General features: G+C 38.8%; 1 protein-coding gene and 1 long non-coding RNA gene across 4 annotated transcripts; one reads left to right on the plus strand and one right to left on the minus strand.

Moving 5' to 3' along the window:
- Window positions 1-754: 754 nt before the first annotated feature.
- slc44a2 (solute carrier family 44 member 2 (CTL2 blood group)) lies at window positions 755-22,478 on the minus strand. Of its 3 annotated transcripts, none has more exons than XM_003453750.5 (22): window positions 22,295-22,476; window positions 12,180-12,228; window positions 11,998-12,071; window positions 10,644-10,728; window positions 9,707-9,791; window positions 9,484-9,603; window positions 9,329-9,389; window positions 9,117-9,243; window positions 7,296-7,379; window positions 7,030-7,142; window positions 6,819-6,950; window positions 6,633-6,732; window positions 5,861-5,953; window positions 5,643-5,727; window positions 5,205-5,467; window positions 4,917-5,011; window positions 4,633-4,736; window positions 4,468-4,541; window positions 4,296-4,366; window positions 4,103-4,191; window positions 3,931-4,015; window positions 755-1,552 (listed from the first exon to the last, which is right to left on the minus strand). In XM_003453750.5, exons 1-22 carry the CDS (start codon window positions 22,329-22,331, stop codon window positions 1,443-1,445), a joined length of 2,136 nt encoding a protein of 711 aa, XP_003453798.1. In that variant the 5' UTR covers window positions 22,332-22,476; the 3' UTR covers window positions 755-1,442. The 3 variants fall into 3 exon arrangements, with proteins under 3 accessions (XP_003453798.1, XP_005458625.1, XP_005458626.1); XM_005458568.4 differs by lacking the exon at window positions 755-1,552 and adding an exon at window positions 1,794-3,685 and having other exon boundaries at window positions 22,295-22,478; XM_005458569.4 differs by lacking the exons at window positions 755-1,552; window positions 22,295-22,476 and adding exons at window positions 1,794-3,685; window positions 15,316-15,558.
- LOC102079528 (uncharacterized) lies at window positions 18,274-22,285 on the plus strand. Its single transcript, XR_002062390.2, has 5 exons — window positions 18,274-18,310; window positions 20,226-20,288; window positions 20,388-20,498; window positions 20,595-20,715; window positions 20,813-22,285. It is a non-coding gene; the product is annotated as an uncharacterized LOC102079528 (long non-coding RNA).
- Window positions 22,479-23,263: the final 785 nt, after the last annotated feature.

The following is a 23,263-nucleotide window of genomic DNA, read 5'->3' on the forward strand; positions in this document are numbered from 1 at the left end:
AAATCATCCTACCTTTGTTAATAAGAGCTAGAAACATACTCTGACGGCTAAAATTAAGTGCCAAACCATGCTACCCTTGTGAATGTTACCTACAAGCATATTTTAACGGGTAAAATGAAGTGGCAAACCATCCTGGCTTTATGAATATGAGCTACAAGCATACTCTGATGGGCAAAGTTAAGTGGCAAACCGTCATACCTACTTACATTGGTGCTGGAATTACTCTGTGACAGCAGAAATGTGCATAAACTACTTACGGTAAGACGTTTTGCCAAAGTAGGATGGTTTGTCAGAACAACGGGACTGAAAGTTGGGGATCTTCAGAGCATTCTTGTCTTCTTCTTCTTCTTCTTCTTTTTTTTTTTTTTTTACTGTATTTTCTGTCTCGAAAGCCCACAAGCCTAGTAGAATTATTACACTTTCACAATTATTCTAATTATAATATTGTACGTTGTATGGGCTGCTGTACCTCAGAATGAATGCTGAGATTTAACGGCTCGACGGCCGTCGTAGAGACGGTTCTCAACTTGTTCCCTGTTATAGTGTAGTAGTTTTTACCAAGATAAAGATATTTACAAAAATAAAATTACTTTGTATATGCTATTTCATTTTATGTAAATATTACTGTTATTTGCCAACATTATCAAGCAACAACACACAGTAATGGACAGCTGAACTGAGTAAATCAATCATAATGATAATCCACGTTAAAGAAAAGCTTAAAGAAACCAACAAAACAATAAAAACAAAAAAGGACGATGTCAAAACCAACATTTATTAGTTGAATACAAAAGGAAAGACAATGTAAACCTTTTACAAAGTCAAAATTCACACAGTATGAACATGTTTCATTTTCAGTGGCATGTATGACACACAAAAAAGAATAAAGACAAAGCTATTAAAATGTTGAGTCTATATCCAGGTTAAACCACTTGGGTCATTTGTAATCTCTTTGGTTATCATACTAAGCTTTTAATCACTTGCAGTTAAGCTTTGGTGAGTTAATTTTTAAACAGTGCAATATGCTTAGTTAAACTAATAAAGCACAGCTTTACTCAATCTTCCATAAACTGGACCCTTTGAAACTTCCATACAGACATAAAATCAATAAAAAAAAATCCAAAATATACAATAAAACAGAAAGCAATAGCTCTTAAGGCAACAGGGCTTATCATCTGTAACTCCAGCTCCCATATTCCTTCTGTAATAAATTTCAACCTGTGCATGCAGGTAAAGAGAGATAATTAAGAGTAATATCATAAAAACAATATATATGAATCCGATTTGACAGTTAGATACAAATACACTGTTTATGTACAAATGAAATGGCACTGTAATTCCTCCTTTTGTTCTTTTAACTTCACACACACACACACACACACACACACACACACACACACACACACACACAGAATAATACATCCATGAATACAAACTGAGGCTTAGTCCATTGATTTGTAGTCTTCATTAGACTTCTTGAGGAGTGTGAGCAGGTCCTGTGACATGAAATACGGCCTCTCCTGTGATCCATCATTGCGCTCCAGGTCCTCCACTGCGACATGGACAAGAGAGAGTTGAGAAACAATTTTCTCACACACACCAACACAGATCGGTAATCTATCTTTCTTGTATTTATGCATCGTCTATCTGCCATCAGTTTCATCTTACAGCCCCCTAAGGTGTACTTAAGTAAATTGCTTTGAGTATCATCTAATTAGGTGGGTGGATCCTTTAAATACTCCTAAAAAACCCAGAATGACATGACTAAAAGGAAAAAAAGGGGAAAAGGCACATTTAGGTTACAATGTATCGTTTATTTTAATTACTTTTCTCATTCCTTTCTTCATGTACCTCATCATGTATCTCTTAGTTCAAACTGTTCACAAGTAACTTCCACACAAAATTCAATAGCATGTGATTAAGGGTCACAATGTATACACGATGCCACTTCTTTTAAGAGCTCACAAGCTATAAATGGGAAACAATTGTGAAGAAAATGCTCTTAATAACAAAGAGAGATATATTCTCATTTAAGTATCTAAAGCCCAACTGTAGATTTATTCAAGTGATACTTATTTTAAGAAGGAGGAAGAAGAGAAATTTATACAAACTGATTTTGGCATGTAAAATTTGTTGTTGTGTGCTTTAAAGGTGAAATCATTGCCAGGGATTTATTTCACATGAAAACTCACCTGCTTCGAAACACCAACCAAACTCGAAATTCTGAACTACTACGATTAAAATACAATCACCTTTAATCAAGATTGACACGCAGTAATGACGGAATGTCATCAGAAAATTTAGTGGAAAAACGACTTAGATCTTTCACAAAGTGACAAGAAAAAGGTACAAAAGCATCCAGAGACTTAAGATGTTAGTTAGCATTCAGAAGGTCATGTCAGTACCATGCAGTGCTTAAAGAGAGAGAAAGATTTAAGGGGAGGGACAGAGCAAGGCAGGAGGCATCAGTAAACAAACTGGGGATTTCGTAGAGTCCGAGAGGTCATGATGGCTTCATCATGGCGACACAATCACAGCACTTACGTCAGTCCGAAATACCAAGGCAAGTAGGTGGAAATACAATATATGGAACCCCTCTCTGCAAGGATCTCCACTTGACTGAAGCCAAAAAATACATAACAGATGTACACTACTGTATATGTACAAGTTCCATAGGGGAAAAAAATCCAATATTCATACAGTATATCAAATATGTCTGTTAACATTTTGGCGTCAGCTGGTATTATTGTAAACAGTGAAAGAGATTCACCTTTGATTGAGATGTGTTTGTTCTGACTGTAAACACGGTACTTAAGTGTATCTGTAGTGCATTTGTTAACAGCATTAAGACAACAAATATTAGTGACAGTAATCAGGCACAGGTTCAGGACTCACGATGTTCAACAGATCTTCACAATATAAAAACCAACACTGTTCTAAAACCAACACAAGAGAGCGTTTTTTTTTTCAAGCTACAGAGATGCACTGGGCTTTTGACCTGCTTCAAACCTTCAACCCTCTCCAGGTGGACATCCCTCCTATACTCACATAGCAAGGCAATCTGAAACTTTAGCTTGTTGTATGGCGTACATTTAACAGGTCCATATCACAAAGGTGCAGTTACACATCTTTCATTCTTTATGCTCTATGAGATTTTCTGAGCCTCAGGTGCTTTGCAACATCTACTCCTGTGGTCCAGATGAAGGTTTTTCTTCCTTAGTCTCCTCTTTTTCCTCATTCTTTTCACCAGTCTCCTCTTTCTCTGCCTCCACAGGTGCAGCGGACACCTCCTCCACCTTTTCCTCCGCTTTCAACTCCTGCTTTTCTGACATCTCTTTCACTTCTGGTTCTTCTTTCCTTTCAGTCTCATCTTCCAGACTGATCTTTTGTTCCTCCGTCTTCTCCTCTTTTGACTCGTCAAAATCTATCTTTGACTGCCAAGCTTGCTCTTCCTCATTTTCCCCCTTCAGCTCTGTCTGTTCTTTCAGCTGTATTTCTCCATCCTGCTGCTGAAGAGGTGTTTCCTCCTCCACTTTAACTTCGTCCACTTGTTTCGCAGCATCCGCCTGCTCAACACCATTGCGATCTTCCTCCACCGGCTTTGATTTGGAGAGGATATCGTGCAGCTCAGGGGACATGAAGTAAGGCCTTTCAGAAGACCCGTCATTTCTTTCCAAGTCCTCACCTTATAAGTGCATGGGTATGTTGTGTTTTTGAATGGGTTAATGGAAAATCAAGGGGAAAATGAAAAGGTGAAAGAACGGAAACATGTAGGGTTTAAAGTAAGGTGAAATTAATAGGAAAAATGAGAGAAAGAGAAGAAAGGTCAGAAACTTGTTCAGAAGAAGACGAACCCAGCAGCTCACATTTAGACAGCTGTTTATAAAAAAGGAAGAGAGAAAATGTGGATATTTGGCAAAAATTACTCACAGAAGCAGAGGAAAAGTGTGTCCACACACATAGCATACACACTGAAGAAGCCATGGGCGATGAGGTAGGATCCCACTACCACTGTCTAAGAGAAGAAAGTCACACATGTCATTAAATGGCCACAGACAAACTGAAGACTAACACCAAACCTTATTGATATAATTGTGCCTACCAGTATTGGGACCCAATAGTAGTTGAGAGATGGAGCAGCCTGCTCTACAGCTTTGATTCTTCCGGAGAAGAAGAAGAAAGAGAAAATCCCTATGCAGGAAAAGGGTGAATTAGTAGAACTACACTAGAAAGGCAGACTTTTCTCTCTGCAGTTGGATCTAAAAATAAAATTAAAAAAAACAAAACTCTCTTACCAACAATGCCAACAATAAGGAGCTTCCCAAGGAACAGCAGGAAGTCGGTCACTTTATCTAAAACAGCCACCCTGTGCAGAATATGAGAGTGTGTTGAATTAAAACACACTAAGAATAGCAAATAGCAAATAAAATAAATAACAATAATGGTGTCTATATAATGAAATCTCACCGAATAATGTTTCTCATGAGAAGGAAAAAGGCATCTCGAGCTGCGGTGCAGAAGTTTTTTCCATAGATTGCAATCTAGAGGAAAAAAATTTAAAAAGATGATTGTGAAGCGCTTTAACGGTTGAGACGGTCTGTCAGGCAGCTGTGTCCAGTTACAGGAACTCACCATGATGTATGCATTTCTGTTCAGGAACTTGATACATTTCTCCAGACACCAGAAGCAGCACTTCAAGCAGCTTAGCAGAAACTTAGCAAATTTGTTTTGAGCACCTTAGAAGCAGGAACAGTTTATGACAACATAAGAATCAAGTACTTTGGTACGACAGAAGCTTGCACTTTGCATGTATATTTAACAATCTGTATCAACAATGTAAATGCATATAAACACAGACTTTAATTATAAGACAATAAACAGAGACCAAAAGGCAAATGCAACATGTTATAGCTCACCTTTTAACTTGTGATCCAGATACTCCAAAAGGACCCTGATAACTTGGACTAAAGACAGGATGAGAGAGCCAAACGCCAGAGACCCTGTGTGGTACCTAATCAGCACAAGGAAACAGAGGTTAGTTGTGAGCATCAGTCAATATATCTTAGGGTAACAAAAGTTTAAACATTTTGGAGAAAACAACTTCCTGTCAGCTTTGTAGCTTTCTTACTGTGTAAGACTTTCAAGCTGCGCTAAAACAATTCTACAAAACAAAAACTGTTATTATTAACAATGTACTTTCTAACCTTAGGGCTCTTCCAAGAGAGGCGAAGATGGGGTAGGCAGGGATATCCTCAGGCTTCTTGAAGGCCCAATAATATGATGCAAATGCACCCGACAGAGTGACTTGGCCCAAGGCCGTCACAAAGTTTGCACACCAAAAGAAAAGGAAGACGTTGTAGAACTGAAAGAGGATGAGGTATTTATGGTAGAGTGTCTCACCACCATAGAAAGCAAACAGGCACTCTGCATCTGGACACGCAAGTGATGCATTGGAGGAGTTGAATGTCTTTGAACAAGAGAAAGAGAGAGAAGGGGCATATTGTAAGACATCATTCATTCTGTGATCTATGATGCTGTGCAGGTAAACGGGTGTTTCTTTCCAACCAAAAACTTTGCCACCTTTCCACCTACAATATCTTTAGCGGGCTAATTTAACAGAAAAGTGACATTTAGAAGCATACCTTGGGGTTACAGGTCTGTCGTGAGAATGAGCAGTTAGAGGTGTTGAAAACTTTATACACCTGCTCATTAGAGGTGGATAAGAAGCTGTTCAGACATGTCAAGGAGAAGAATGCAAAGTACATCCTTGATTAAAAGTCATGTTATACCTGCTACCGTGATGAAAGGAGACAATTAGGTTTGGATTATCTTTGATTATCATAGACAACTGAAAGGATACACAGCAGTAATGGCCCAGTAAGCGATCACCACAGCCAGAAGGGCAAAGGTCAGCAGTGGGTAGAACAGCGATGACATAACGTGGCCAACAGCTCTGACAAAGAAAATGGCATGCATTTTTTTAAAAACAAACATCATGTCAAAATTCACACAAAATATGTTACATGTGTCCAACACATTTTTTTTAATACATTCGTTTTAAGACTGTAATACTGTATAGCAGGAGAGGTAACGCTGATTTACAATGATGTTTTATTATTAAGGAAACAAATGCAATGAGTCTTTTAGCTATAATTACAGCATTTGCATATTATTGCCTAACACTTGCTGGGACAGAAATACTTCATGCACATATTATGAATGCATGTCCGCTGAGCTGTATTTAGTCTTCAGGTTTGTCATAAAGGAAATATCTGATTCTTAAGCAGTGACGTACTCTGCTACATTCACCCACTGGTGGTTAATTTTGTCTCTGTTTTCTCTCAGCTGTTTAACACTAGACAGGCGTACTCTAGCGTAACAGCTGCATTTAAACTCATTAAATGCCATCTGATTTCTAGTCATGCCAGGCTAAAGATGAGGTGTGCAACATTAAAGCTGCATACTGTAAGATCAAAACAGCGAGGGATAATTCTCATCTGAATCCATTATACTGCATTGTTGTCTGATCTACTCCTAACTTTTAAAATATGTGAGCAGATCTGGTTATTTTTCAATTTTAACCTGGAGAACAGAACAGGGAGATCCTGGTGTAAATCACATTTCACACTGACCTGCTGGCCTCTTTGATGAGGGCAATGGCAATCAGGATTCTCTTCCTGAGGAAGATGAGTAGCAGGATGATAATGAACTCCACAATAGCCAGGATAATCACTGCGAACAGAACACAACAGATTAATGGGATTTGTCAAGTCTTCATCCACAGACATGCTAAAGAATGAAAGTGTGTCTGTGCTTACTGAAAGCCAGCCAGGTCTGCCTGATCTGCAGGTAGACAGAGAAGTCCGTCTGCAGGCCCAGGTCACGGATGGTGACATCAGCACCAGGCTCACCCTTCAAGCTGGCAAACTCCATGTAACAGTGGAAAATGCCTAAAAATGGACAAGTTAATTGGCTGACCTTCTTTTCAGTCAGAACAATCTTTAACTTTGTCAGAAGCTAAGGACTTACCATAACCAATGACCAGGATAACCAAAATAATCATGATCCAGACCATGATGCCAGCCAAGAATCGCAGCAGGACGATGAAAATCAAGCTGATGACCATGGCTATCACCAGACCGCTGGAGAGGTTGGACACATATTATGGTTAATGACTTGGTGATGAAGGTGTTTTGTCTATATACTCTGGTTTTATATCCTAATTTATAAGTTATCTAGTTCTGTGATTGAACATTTAGTCTATTACTGTGATAGCAGAGAGCAGGGAGACTTACAGTAATATCCAATGCCAAGAATGAGTGTAGTCCTCAAAGATTCTCATAGCGACCTGACGAGCTTCCACAGCTATGTTTGACTTCCTGTAACAAAATGAAATGAGCCTAAAAACATGGCCATATATAATCCTTACAACTGTCATATTAGAAATATTATGTTTATTAGACAACGGATGCTTTAAAAGAACCACATGTTGTATAGAGCCCTAAAAGTCACAAAATATAAGAAAAGGTTACTCAAAAAGTCAAAAATAGTCATGTAAACAAACTGATCTTCTTCTTCTGCTTTTTCTTTCAGCTGCTCCCTTTACAGGTCACCACAGTGGATCTGCCTCCCTATCTCTTCTGTCACACCAACCATCTTCATATCATCCTTCATTACCTCCATTAACCTTGTTTGAGGCCTCTTCCTCTTTTTCTTCAGCCTAGCAGCTCTATATTTGACATCCTTTGTCCAATGTATCCACTTTGTCTCCTCTGCACATGTCCACATGAGCCGATCAATTACTGAAATATATCTCCTCATAAGCTCTCTGCTATTTTAACACATTTTCAGAAACATTTTGTCTTTTCAGTTTACCACCATTCTGCAGCTGTCTGTAAAAACGTACTGAAACAATGAAGAGGACTGCTTTGCCAGCTACACACAGCTAAACACTAACTTCATTTAGTAGTGTTACCCTGACATGATATGACTTTAGAGTGACTACCCATAGGTTAAAAAGGTTTAAGAGACAGAAAGCTTCCTCTAAAGGTTGACTGACCTTCATCAGAGGCTAAAAGGACGTTTGTTCAGTTATTTCTTGTTATATTTCACAGGACTTTGCTTTATTTTGTTCAAGGGAATTCCTTGTGTTGCTTTTGTGCATGGACTCAGTAGTTTTGGACCCTTCTCCTAGCTATTGTCTGTACTGTTTGCTATGCTGATGAATCACTACCTGATGATCTCATGCTAGGTCATTTATGATCTGGATTTTACACCACTTCCTGTGTTCCAGTGATGTTTGAATATTCAACATTTAAAGTTAGCTGTCCAATAACCTTTTGTTAGCTTTAGACATCTATACTGAGGAACTAATAGACTAAGATTAAGAAATCAAGCATAGCTGTCACCAGACAAAATAATTAAGTTATAAATTTATATGACAACATATCTGACATAAACAAATAACATTAAGTTGCACTACACTTCTACACTTCTCACAATAGAATATGCCATATACAATTTAGTATTGAAGCTTGAAGCTATCCAGCTCTAGGAAGCTGTCTGCTGCAAGAAAATAACAGGAAGTATTACTCATCATCTTCATGAATAACATACAGGGAGCACTGAAAACCTCTCTGCAGTGAAAGCAAGAAGGAAAACAGTAACACAAGGACCCTCTGAGGTAAACACAAATAGAGCAGAAGTGAAGCACACAGAGGCTTCAGCCAGAGTCACTGCAGTGAGATGTGAAGGGGGGCTGATAAGCTGATATGCCTCATGTCTAGCATGATAAGTGCCAAGGTCACTGAAAACAAGCAATCATTCACTAAACAGCGGTTGGACAGGGCTGAAAGAGTGTTACGCTTACAGCTTAAGGCCAGCAGATATTGAATTAATGAATTAATCATCAAACTAGCTACCAAGTATTTTCTGATAGCTAATCAAACATTAAATTGAATGAACAAAGAAGTGCGTTTCCAACACAAATATGAAAAAAAGTTTGATTTGGTCAAACTCATTTCACACACTTTGTTGTTTATGATTTATGGGTTTAGGACAACATAAAATAGTAACATGCTGCACATACATGTTGCTATACAATGAAAAACACTCACTTTGATGCCTCCAGCACATCACTGGCATTGACAGTGCCACTATTGCCATCATCGAAAGTCGTCTCGTTGCCCACCACCACAACACCACCTTTTAATGTTGCCAAAGCAGGAAGGCACCGGCGCGTGACTGTGGAGGGAGGGGTTTTATTAGTTTCACTACCTGCAGAAACAAAAGTCCTTTAAAACAGTTTAACACAGAGAATCTTACTTACAGGCTTTACTGGGCATCAGCATAGCAGGACACAAGCCATCTTTAAGGATCTGTGGCGGACTCTGAATAATGGAAAACAGTTCATTTACTCCACATTTAGTAGAACCACTTAAAACATGTGTACAATACAAATAATCAAATTATTTGAATGCTTACCAGTCCAGTGAAGTCCACGTCTTCCTTGCAGTATTTTTTGTAGTATTCCTGGTCATCTTTATTTCCTACCTTGGCTTTTATCAATGTAAGATGCCTATTAGGACAGCTTTCCACGCATAACTGGACACACAAAACAACAAAGACATTAACATTTAACGGCGTAACTTGAACACTTTAGAGTAGACTGAGAACAACTTAAAATAAAGTGAGTGCCGCTTCTGACCTGTGTGGTGGGACACTGAAACTCCAGCAGCACCAGAGGGCTGGCACATTTCAGGATGTTGAAGTAGAACAGAAGTGGTTTCTTCCTGTTGTGTCACAGTGAAATGACAATGTTATTAGGTCTTCATAGACGATAAGGATGCAATCATTGTAATCTAACTCTATGGTTTCTGAAGTCTTGATTTGAACTCCTATTTTATCCAATGTGTTTTAGGGAACTTTGTTTCTTCTGCAACTGTGATCATCATCTTTTGTGGTTTTGTTTTGTTTCCTGGTCACCTGTTGGATTTCGCTATCGATTAGTGTATCTACAAAAGAATGCCTGATTTTTTCCTCTGTGCCAGAGGAAAAACCTCATCACAATGTTGCTAAAAATAATGTTTTTTGTTTTGGGCCTTTTTCAACTTTTATTTGATAGACACAGTGAAGAGAGGACAGGAAAGCAGGGGCAGAGAGAGAGGGGAAGACATGCGGCAGAGGGGGCTGCGGGTTGGACTGGAACCCGGGCCGCCCGCCTGCTCAACACTTGAGAAGATTCAATAAACTCTCCAGTTAGAATTAGAATAGAAAATTTGAAATTTCTTGCAATTATTTCATGATTCAGGCTGAGTAACATGCAAATAAAGTACCAGTATTTCCTCCAAACAAATCCTTGGGTGTGCTGTTAGTAAAACAGGCCATATTACTTGTAAAATAATTGCATTTGCTGCTTGCTACAGTGGCCTGTGTTGATCAAACTGGCCACACAAGTAACTTTGAACATTTATTTAACTGTTGTGACCACCTGCATTCATCATAAATAAATGTACTCACTAAATAAAGAGTATGAGATTAAAGCAATTATTTTTATTGTTGTTATTATAGTATTATCTTGCTTAAGATCATCCGATTATAGAAGGTTATCAAGAACACAAATGCTCTTTTACACTGTAACTTACTCCAGAGGTGTCCCAGCTTGTCCGCAGAACTGACCTCTGCTGTCTGTGGGATAAATCACTTTCCTGGGGTCCCCCTGAGACCAGGCTGCAAAGAGAACAACAGGAAGTAAAAAAATAAAATACCATCTTAAATTCCTCACGAGCACGCTCCTTTTATTTCATGCTTAAATAAAATAAACATCTTCCAATACATTTAGAAATTCAGATATATGAAAATTTCTGAATTAAAGTCTGAGTCTGAGTTTTAAAAGGGTCCTGGTCTTAAATTAGACAACGGCCTCATGAAGGAGTTAAAAAGAAAGACTGAGAAAAGTAGACATACACAGTATTGTGACTTTAATGTGTAAACACCTTCCAGCCTTGACAGCATACACAGAGTGTGGGACAGACTGGAGTGATCCTCAGTGTAAGTCATAACATAAAAATAAAACATGTTGTGTAACGGTTATCTATTTCATCTAACTTTGGCTTCAGCTGTCTTTCCTTCCACTGGGTGGTGTCTGAGGCATTTCCTGGATTTCCTAAGCTGCAGTCTGTTTATGAAGTCACTAATAAATTACTAGATAAGTCCTGTGAGGTTTGGAAATATGTGTTATGAAACAGAATTTAGCGGTAAATGTACATTGTATGTTTTGCTTGAAAACTGATGGCCACTTATGTTGCTTTTCAAAGGTATTGGTTGTAGTGGGGGCTTGTGGTCGGGTGGAGGGAATGTAGCCGATGTGCAAGACTTCAAGTCGCAGATGATGCAAATAATTACTTTGCAAACAGATGTTGTAGTGTGTGCAGTAATCAGTGCGCGTGATGCACGATAAACAGGCAGGTGTTTTGACCTAAATAACTTTGCCAATGGCTGAATTTTCACAAGTTAAAGTGTTTCCAAAATGCAAGTAGCTGGGAGCCGTTATTGGTAGTGTTACCTCTGTGGTGCCTAATGATGAGAAAACCTTAGGAAAAATCACTCTCACTTGTTTATTCTGGCTTCGAGCTCATAATTAGCTTTCTGTCTCATCAAACCCCACAATGGAGGAGAGCTGCACAGAGATGTTGAACAGGATGTTTACTTCCTTCTTTGAGGCAGTAGAATTACAACCAGTCAGAAACTATTTTATTTATACCTTGGCTTATGTAGACTGGCTACTGTAAAAACACTTGATGCCAGGCATTTTCACACGGCTTGGACTACATGTTAATAAAGTTTGTCTCACTCCACCCAAGGTAGTGCCTCACTTCCCACTTCTGATAAACAAAATTAGACACCACCCATGCACAAATTTTGTATGGAAAAAAAACACAACAACCTAAATATAAATAATGCTCAGCACACACTATAGTGATGAGAGATCAGTCTTACCAATGATACCCACAGTAAAGTACCCCAGCAAGGCTAAGATGAAGAGGATACAGCAGAGGATATCTGTGCAGCCCCTGAGGAAAGAAAAGAGGAAAGGAAAGCAGGTGCAAAATGTTGCCATTAAAGTCTGCTATATACAGCCGACAGCAAAAGATCACCAGTAATCAAAGCAGACGTCTCACCTGTTGTGGATCGGTCCTTTGAAGTTTGGATCAAACTTTCTGGACTCCCCTGTGGATAGAAACAGATCATCAGGTTTACTAATGCCTGTTATTAGAAATTTGATTTGATTCGATTGGCTTTCAATCTCTTGATACTTGATAAAGGCTGCGGTGAACTGATCCCAAAATTAAACCTGGGGAAATGAAACCTGAGGTTTCCTTTCAGACGCAATTTGTTCTCATTTCAGAGACATTCTTCGATTAATGGTCGTCTTTCAAAATGTAAACCACATCTGCTGTTTGTAGTTGAGCACAGTGGTGCAGTGGTTAACTCTGTTCAATCACAGCAAAGAAAAAAACATCCTGCGTTCAAAACTGGCCGCCTGGGGCTTTTCTGCGTGGAGTTCATGTTCTCACTGTGTTTGAACTGATTTTCTCGGGGTACCTTGGCTTTCTCCCACAGTCCAAATCACATGTTTGTGGTTCAGTTAACTGGTGATTCTAAAGTTGGTGTAGGTGTAAATGTGAGTGTGAAAGGCTGTTTCTGTGTTATCCCTGCACTGGACTGGTGACCCGATGGATGAATAGACAACAGTCAGGTCGGCTCTGACGCTGACCGGTCATCTATCTGAGACAGACACATGTTGAAAGAGCTGGGAGATACAGCTGAATATAATTTCACAGTATAACAGTGTACTTGTACAACAGTATGTATCTGGAATACACTGTCTATATTAATTATACAATTAACAGCTTTTAAGGGCATGGTTATTTTTAATTTAAATTTTCTTGGAATTTATTTTTAGAAATCATTTTGATAAGGGGCAGTACAACTACACCACCAAACGTGTATTAAAAGTTAATAACACAGGCATACAATTACCTTGTTGGGCTTTGCTTTTGGATTGTGAATAAAGTATATAAGATACATTTTGCATGAGAGAAAAATAATATATAATTTACAGCTATTTTGAGAGTCCATAATGATTTTTCATAAATATTTTATGGTCTTCACCAAGACTCCCGTCTTTCCATTTGCCTCCCATTCCCTGTGTTTCTTGTCCCCTGTGTACGTCTCTGTGTTTGTGAGTTTGCCTCGCCCATGTGGGTGAGGCACCTCAACAACTTGCACATCTGCATCCCATCACTCATCGGCCTCTTCAGCTACCAGGGAGTTTCACTCAGATTTCTAGACCCTCTTAGATGTGTTTACTTCTGTTAATGTGATTTTTAAAGGGGACCTATTCTAATTTTCCCTTTTTTTCTGTAAAATAGTACATACTGCATTACTACTACTTTATTAATAGGTAAGAGAGCTTGTTTCTGGCAAAGGACAAACAGAGGGTATGCCTCCAGTATAAGATAAAAAATTATAAATAAGCATTATTTGAAGCAATGAATCATGCAAAGCTACTCTAATAAAGCGCATAAAATATGCAGCTGGGAACAAGCATAACATGTCAAGATTTATCCTCCTTTCTTGGCTTATTAGTTTAACAGCTCACATGCCTCCTTCTTCTGCATCCCTCCATCCTAACCTTCAACAGCCAGCCTGAGTCACAGGTCATTATTTTTCACATTTAACAACTGACCCTTTTTAACCTTCATTGTCGTGTCTTGTCTTCATATTTCTTTTTTGCTGAAAGCATAGTATTAAAAACTCCCGCTGAAGCAAAAATGTTGCACAGTCTTGTTTCTCAGTAATTTGTATCTGCTGCATTTAATATTTAAAATAATACCAGATTGATTATATGGGTCTTTGACTGCTGACTGGAAAATAAGGAATCTAATTGCTCTGACAGCTTTGGCATCAAATATGCAAAAAATCAGGAAAGGGCCTCTTTTTAAATATAGCACTATCTATGACTGACATAGCATATGTCATAATTGTAATGAAAAAAGCTTCCTGTTTTGTGTTGAGCAGCTTTCCTGTCTAAGTGTTCAGCAAAGCTGCTAAACACTTTTTTGGGCTTATGGTAAAAACACTTATGACAGGCATGCCCTTTTAACGGAGTCATGTTGCACATCCTCCCCCTTTGTCTCTTACCACATTTCCTGTCTGTATCGGTGCCATCTACTGTGGAAATGCAAAAAAAGAAAAAAAAAAAGAACCAAAACAAAAACAAAAAAAAGAGAAAGACGTACGCTGCTTTACGTGCGCAGCTTTACGTGCGCAGCTTTTGGTAAATTTTTACACAAAAAGAAGTGAAATAAATAAATGAAATTTGGACAATAAGAAAAAACTAGGCATTCAAAATATAGCTGTCACTGCCTCTGGTGTTTAAACCAAAGTGAAACTAGCTACGAAATAATAATCACTACATTTACTACACATTTACAGGTAGGCTGCAGGCCAAAGTGTTGCAGAAAATGCTGTTATGTGGAATGTATATATGTGTACAAGGGAGTATTTCATTAGAGTGAGTTCATGTAGTGACTTCTACAGAACAAAAGGATTCTTCTGCCTGACCGTCATGCCTAGCAACCCACAAAATGGCTCCCCGGTGACAGTGGGAGCTCCCTGTGGACATCGCCAGCCGTCATGGAAACACCTCATACTCAACAGGGGAGAGAAGCATCAACCAAACCCACGTTGGTTACAGTGAAATGAAGCCAAAAGTGTAAGCCAACGTTTTTGAGAAACAGTGAGAAAAGACTTCTCACTAATAAACACAAGCTACATCCTGTTAAAATATGAACTGATGTCAGACTCTGTGATGTGTCACTCATACTGACCTGTTGCTGTTAGCGTCAACCAGGCCTACTACTTTTTTCCTAAAATCTATAGTTGAGCAGTTTTTAACATTTTTTTAAAAACAGATACTTTTATTAAAGGATCTATAGCACAAACAATGGGCTGAGCACTAGAGCCAAGCCCAGCTGTTTCTTCTAACTGCATTACACTTACTGAGGAAACAATACACTCTCCCTTGCACACACGCACACATACAGAACTTAAACACACATGCTCTCCTCACACAATGGAGGAACGACCAAAGAGCGTCACGTTGTCTGAGACAAACTATGCCTATTAGCAGTGAAGCAGTACATTAGCCATCACAATTAGAGGACTGTGAGCCATTACACAACTATCTCACAAGTTTATCAAAAAGACGTTCAGTCACAGTTTTGTAACAAATGCAGGGTGGCGTATTACCTTTTCCATCATATTTTGTCATTCCGTTGCTGTTTTGCTCTCAGTTTGTGTTACAGATGGTTTTACAGATACGTCTCAGTGTTCTGTGTTCTGCTGTTGTTTCTTTAAAGATCCTTCCTGTATAACAGTGCTTGCGTGCTTACTCTTCACTTCCTTATTTTAGATTTCAAAGCTCTGCCTTCACCTCCAATTCCCTCTTTTACTCTGTGGGTTTCCTCCTTGCAAAAGCTGTGTCAGCTCAATTGAAGCAAAAAAGTATTGATGGGAAAATTGAGACAGGATATCAAAATAAACAGAGACTTGTGGCGCCTGATAACTGCCAAAGCTGCCAAAAACATGACTAAAGACTCAAATGTGCTAGTTTTACACATCTCGCTGCAGAGAGTGTTTGCTTCAGTTGCAGGTGCTTGTTCTCACATCCAAACAGTCTTTAACCCGAACAACATAATGGTTATTCCAGGCTTCAGCTCAGTTCACTGAATCAACAAGATAAGCTGTGTTTTACAGAGTGTGTCTGCATGTGCTGCAGCTGCACTGCCACCTCCAAAAAATTTTTCTCACCCCTGAGCTACTGTGTCGTTTGTTCGTAAAACTTTAGCCGACTTGACCGCTTTCTGTTTCGATTTATCAGTTTGTTACAGCATTCCGAGTGCACCCCCTCTCAGTGGTTTCAAACGGAACAATGAACAAAGCCATCATAACCACTGTCATCCAATGGCAAATGTTGATGCACTGTGCATGTCTGACATATACACAGCAATGAGCTGATAAGCACATCAGCGATAACGCCATCCCACTCTGGTGGCACATGACCACCTCTGCTGGCATGTGACAGATTACAGTGGAAAAACATTCTCAGTGCAAAATTAAGAAAATAGTTTCAGAATCGTGTAATGAAACAATGTTTCATCTCAGACCTCAAATACACACTCAGTGTTAGATTGTAACAGTGTGGGAACATTTTATGAACTGAAACTTGACAACATTCTTTAAACATTCTCAGACTGGTGCAGTCAGAACATAAAGTCTTAGCTAAACTATTAATTTCACAGGAAGTTTATCTGAAATAAAAAAAAACAACCTTAAAACATTCTCAGTACATTTGATTACATTTTTTTCTTCATAAATAGCTATATAATGGTAAAATACACTAATAATATAAAATAATAAAATAATATAATGGTAAAACTTACACCACTAGTTGAGTTCCTGGGTTACAGGTTAACGAATCCACCTTTGTGAAATATTCTCAAAGCTAACCAGTGCACTTTGCTAACCACTGGTGGCACAACGTGTGAAACCTTGTGGTTGTTTCAAAGCAAAGAGGTTCTCAGTTCAAAGCTGATGGCCGGATGGGATTTTAGCATTGAATTTACACATTCTAAGACTCTGGCACAGCTTCTCATGTGATCACGTATTGGGTCATTTTAAACATGTTTGCTGTTTTGTTTTGTGTTGAACTTACTTTTAGTCTAGTCTTAACTTGAGACTTGAAATATCTCAATCTTTTAAAAATGAGAGGAAACTTGACAAAAAGAGGATGAAAAGAAACAGACAAATAAAGTGGCAGGCTTAAAAAGCATCTACAGCAGATGCACACTAACTGAAAGTCATGTCCTTAAGAATTAGCCAAAAAATCCAGCAAAGACCTGACACAAGACCTGAGAGATGTATCTGACCCTGAGCTATTTTAAGTAATTACAAGAATGCAGGCATAAGAGAGTTCAGAGTGCGCTGAAGAATAAAGGCCATCATGTCAAATATTAACTTTCAAACCCATGAGAATGGTGCAAGTTCTGTTTTTGCCTTACATACTGTATCCCTATGAATGTTTGCAGATGTTTCGATAATTTGCTACACCCATTTCTCATTTTTCTAGCAAAATATAAACAAATGAAGGGTGACTTTAGCCTTGGGCATAACATTGTATCTTGGCATCATCTGCAAATAGACATGACCACAAAAATCAGCCTTGTTCTTATGAATCAAGCATTTTAACCTGTATTAGCAGTGACGTACATCGATTTTTTTTTTTTAAGAACAGTAGTAGTAGATTCGCCTTTTCTCTTCAAACGAAATGAGTAGGGGCCACTGGAGACATAATTTTGAATGATCTACACATACTTAACACCTTTTCAACCTTTATTAGGATCTACAACACACTTTACAGTGTGTTTCTCATTCATAAATTTACCAATGAAAGCAGAACCGCTAAGCCATGGACCAGAGATCAAACTACCAAACTGTTATAAAGCTACTGGTGTAAGAATATTCATTCTGGGCAAGAATACTGTAAAAGAAAAGAGTTGCAATAAATAAATAAATAACAGAGTGTTTAGATATTTCTTCTCCAGCATTTATTATTGTTGTTTTTTAGTTTTACCCCGCACAGTCTGCCATCACTACTAAGTTTCCTCTGTCTCTCTTCTGAAGATAAACATTAAGAGATTCTCCCTTCAGCCTTTCATTTGTAGGGCCATCTGTGAATGTGAGACACAGCTCCATTAGAGCTGGAGGAACAGGCGGCTCTTTGCCTGTTTTGTCCATAAAACAATCTCTGATTGTACTGAAAAGCATGCGAGCAGATTTGTTCTTGTTGTTGTTGTGTTCAGGCTGCCAAAAGTCGTGTAAGTCGTCTTGTTCGTTTATGTAATTGGCAAAATTAATACCAAATACGTTTACTGATGTCAGTCTGCCACCTTCAACACATTTTTTAAAAGGTTAAAAATACATACATATAGGGCTGCTCAATTAATCGAATTTTAATCTAGATTACGATCTGGGTTTTCAACGATCATTAAAAATGACTGAGCCGATTATTAGCACCTCCCTCGTGCTTTACTCTCGCGCTGCTCCGTGTGGCAAATCGAGCGCACCTCTCTGCGTTTCGAACACGCGTCACAACAATTAAGAGGACCCAAGGGAAGCTCGGAAAGCTAAGCAGAAGTTATTTGGAGAGGAGAGGAAGAAAGAATGCCATTGGTTGAAAAGAGAGGTAAAACGACTTCAGTGGTGTGGAAACCAATGTTCCCTCTAAGCTGCGCACGTGCGCAATTGCGCACTGCTGGCACGGTCTCTGCGCACAGAAAATCTGCGTTGCGCACAAAAAAAATCTAACCTGAATTGAAATTAAAATTAAAACTTTAACAATTCTGTTTTGCAGTGTTAGTCAGTAAGTGACTGGCTGCTCCTGTATGGGATTAGAACGATGCCACCTTATCCTATAGTCCAGCCAATAATGCGATTCACATTCGTATATACGCAGCCAATCAACGTTGTTGACAGGCTATGACAGCGTCCTTATGTGCCGACACCGGTGTTTTAGCTAGCAAAGCGGCGTGGCTGATGTGCAGTGAAGCCACATTAATGACAACGTGTACAACCATTGGAGATGTGAGCAGGACAGATGGAAAAAGTGTGGACTTTATACCAGTTTTTAAATTGTGTTGATAGGCAACGTAAAACCAGAGTTATGATAAAAATATATGCAATGTTTGGTTTTCTTCCTGAATACTTCATTGTTTATATTTACTGCGGGAAGAAACGGTAAAAACGGCGTTTTATAAGGAAAACGCTCGAAAGCACTCTCCGCCTGTGAGCAAAAACAACACCAAAGAACCCCCCACCCTTTCCTATTGGTCGAAAAAAGTACCGTGTCGACCAGTCAAAAAATGATATGGCAACGTAGCATCTAGTTGTTAATAAACGGGGGGAAGTTTTAGGAGTGACGGCGGTGTTCTGAGATGTGAGAGATTTGAGACGTTTAGCGCAAATCTTGTGTAGTTAGTGTGTAGTGTAGTCAATAGTTTTGTTGGTGTGTCAGAACCATTGACTGTGTTTTCTACAGTCAATGGTCAGAACAATGAGGCGGCTGCTGAATGTTACAGGTGTTACAGGAGTGATACATCTCCTGTTGTCAGGCCTGCAGGTATCAGGCTGTTGTTCTCCTTTATCTCATAGTGGACAGAAATTATTTTTTGGAGTGGCACAAATAATTAATGTGGCATCAGATTTGATGCAGAACAGCTGATTGTTCTGTAAATAGTTTGAAATGTTTATTTAAAAAAACGCCTTGGCTGCATTAAAAAAAATAAATAGCTGCAAAAAACTTTGTTGTTTGCCAAACTGAGTTACTTTTTTGAAGTAGTAACTATATAATTAATTGCCCAGCATTGGTCATTATATACTGTATTTGGCAGACAGAGAGTTACAGGACTCTCTCCCAGACCACAGACTCATAATACAAGTCAGAGCTTTATGGGAAAAAAAAAGAAAGAAAGAAAGTTGTGTTTTCAAAATTTGAGTTAAAGTTATTTTTACTTCCAATAGTGTTAACATACTACACAGGTCATGAACAAGATTTTTTAAATTTTCATTGTAAGTGGGCTAAAGCAGTTAATTAAAAGTAGTCTAACATAAATGTAAATGCTGTAGTTTGATTATTTTAATAAACCATGTAACTTGGATGGATTAGATGCTGGCGTGACCACAGTGCACACGTCTGATGTTGCTCACAGTGGTCCAAGGGGTCGCTCAGGGAGTTTGTGTGTTCGCTCAGACACATGAAATATTAGAGGGAACATTGGTGGAAACATTATGGGTTCGCGGAGTCAGACGTGGATCAAATATTGTGCAGTATTTTGAAGTTCACTAAACATAGATGTTTACATTTTTCATTTATTTTTTATATTGCAAACATTTGCACTGTAATCAGTATTTGCACACTATTTTATATTAATTTTTGACAATCTTTAAAGCCATTATTCAATACATTGTTATTGTTAAATAAATATCGTCAAATAATCAAGATCTCAATTTCAGTGAAAATAATCGTGATTATCATTTTTGCCATAATCGAGCAGCCCTACATACATATATTTTTTTTCACTTTGGTAACCGGATGTCCTCAGGTACTTCATTACACAGGACCTAGGCTGTGAAAATGTATAAGGCCCTTCAGATCTCAGGTTCAGGTCAGTAACGGGTTAAAAGCATCTGCCAATGATCCAGCCTTTAGTTGTATTGTACTGTGTGTGACTCTGTGCGTGTATTTGCTTGTGTGCGTGTTTAAGGGAGAGATGATGTCATGACTGATGATGCGCTAATGGGCCCAAAGGGGTTATCAGATGAACCTTTCCCTGCCTACCTTAATGGGATAGTGGCTACTGTGGTTGCGCATGATTGTATGTACGCTCACAGACTGCACACGCAAGGAGACATTCTGAATATATCTCATCACATGAGCACTTATCCCTGAAATTTTTATCTTTATATTCCAGGCACGCAGAGTCATTGAACATCATTACAATACAGGACAGAAGCTACTCTGTGTAAAACTGTTTCCTTCTGTGCCAAGCAGCTGTAACTGCTGGAAATACTTTTCCTGAAGCCACTAATGAGGTCAGTGGAACAAGGAAACATATTAAAGTCTGTTTTTAAGGAGCTACATAAATCTGTCATCCACTGGCTTTGATCGCTGTTTCTTGTTACTCCTCAGAGTTGCTACTTTTGACTTCAAGAAAAAGCAGATTTTCTAAAACCAACTAAATCAATGATCATCAAAAATGACAAATATTGGCAGCGGCATCTCTGTGTGTGTACAGAGCTGTATGTGTGTGTGTTTGTTTTTATTTTCCAGCTTGATACTGACTGGAAATCGCTTGCCTAAATCTGTTGAGTGGGTAGTACAGACAAGGCTGAACACAGGCGAGGCAGAGCGGGTTGTGGCCTGCCTGCAAACACGCACACCTTCGTAGACATGGAGGAAATGTGGCAATAGTAGTAAGAAGCCAGTGACTGCTTACAGCTTAAACTGAAACTGCTAATAAAAACTTTAAGGAGCTGAAATGTGTATTGTACATTGGTGTCATATAAACCTTTATCTTGAGTTTAAATGGCTTATGGTCTTTGACCTTTGAGTCATGGGAGAGGGCAGTTGAGGAAAACAGATCACTGTATAGCAACAAGAAAACCACAAGGAAATGGCCCCCTGTGGGAGTTGACTGGAGAAGATGTGGATTTAACATTTCAATTTGCATTGTGAAATAAGGAATAGCTCAATAGTAAGGCAGTATTAGGGCTGTTTTCCCAATGCATGAGGATTGTGCTTTGGTTTTTAGCCTTCTAAGAACAACCTTTCATGTAATAATGTAGACATGGAGTATTAAAGAAAGAATAACAGTGGTTACAAAAACTTCATGACTCAACAGTCCATATGAATAACAACCCTGCCCAGACCACGCCAGGCTGCTGTGGGCTGCTAACTTGTTGGTGGTGGAAAAAATGCATGTGTGGCACATAATAATCTGCAATGAGTCATACATTTGGCTGATATAGAAGATGATTTTTCCTCACTAAGTGTACGAAAATGTAATAAATAGACAAAAGCTGTGAACATTTGTGAAATGGATGTTTGCAAAAGGCTGTGTGCATCTGTGGATGAAGCAGCCATATGTCAATCTACAAAATACCAAATGGTTATGGAGCCCAGGAGACAGCATATGTGCTCTCCTTCTCCACTGTGCTCTGTTTCTGTGTGTTCCTGCAGTACAGAATCGCCTCCATATAAAGCCTAATAGGGAAAAACACGGCAACCTAGTTCGGTTTTTTACCCTTAATTAACCGAAAGAGCAATAATTAACTACGTTGAGTTTTTGTTCAATTTTTTTTTTTTAGCTATATTTAGTTTGTTATACAGGCTGTAATTAAATGACAAACAAACGACCCATTTATAGTACGTATTCTTCACCCGCTGTGTAATGCAAACTGAATAATTAAATGCAACTTAAAGGACGTTTTCTAGGAGTTTAAAGATAAATCGGGAAAAAAATAGTCCGGTTGCTGAAGATGTGGATAGCTCCAGATCTGCATGAGGTCCACACCCATCCATCCATTGCAGTCATTGTTTCCATTTCTTCCCCCGTTTAAAGAAAAAAAAAAGAAAGATCGAAGAGAAAGCCGTAAAACAAACTGTTCTTACCGTATTTGGGGTCCGGGTTTTTCTCCTCCATCTCCATTCTCACGCACTGCTGCTTGCTGCTGATCAGACCTAACCCAGGACAGTTTCCATGGAAATGTCGAGGCAAAAAAACATCAATAACAGTGTCCGACTGCAACAGCCACACAGCAGACTGAAGACAGAGACCATCCCAAGCCAAATTGGAGCAAAGCGCATTCCAGTCTAACGGAAAGGAGAGCCAGCCAATGAGAGACCGGGGCCTGCTGACCGACAGCTGCTGCAGCCACTCAGGATTACCCTGACGAGCACAAAGCCTGTGCAATGGAATGTGTAGAATTTAAAGACCAATGTGCTTTTAAAGAACATAACGCGTTTAGAAAGACCATTATTTCGCGATTAAATAATACGGGAGTTATTTTAAGTTATTTATTTTGTCTCGACATCATTACATCGTTTGCTGAGATTTGAAGAGAACTACTTCCCAAAGAAGACGCATACAAAGAGCACGGTGATGAAAAATACATTTTTGTCAAATTTACCTCAAATTAATGAAACTTTGTGCCCCATAAAAATGTGAAATTTTATCTGCAATCTTCTCTTTAAAAGAAAACAGTATCAACTGGGAGGCTGCCACCAACAGAACATCCTAATTTGTCAATACAGTACCCTCAGTCTCTGTGTTTACAAGTAAACGTGGCTTAAATGTGCAAATCTGTGTGGCTCTATGAAGAGAAAATTCTCTTTAACCTAGTAAATGATTCTTCTTCCACCACCGCAGCTAAATCGTGTAGTCTGAGAAATTATGTTTTACTAAGAAATAAGTAAGATAATTATTACCATTTACTGACTCATAACATGGGAGACTCAAGCTCATAGAAAAGTGGAGTAGGAAACCCACGGATACCAGGAAGATACTATGACCTGGAAACACATTTTCATCAGAAGGGTAAAGGTAGAAGGGCATCACTGGCAAAACTGCTGGCCTGCTGT

Source organism: Oreochromis niloticus, linkage group LG6, assembly GCF_001858045.2.
Source record: "Oreochromis niloticus isolate F11D_XX linkage group LG6, O_niloticus_UMD_NMBU, whole genome shotgun sequence".
In the NCBI taxonomy this organism is placed as follows: domain Eukaryota; kingdom Metazoa; phylum Chordata; class Actinopteri; order Cichliformes; family Cichlidae; genus Oreochromis; species Oreochromis niloticus.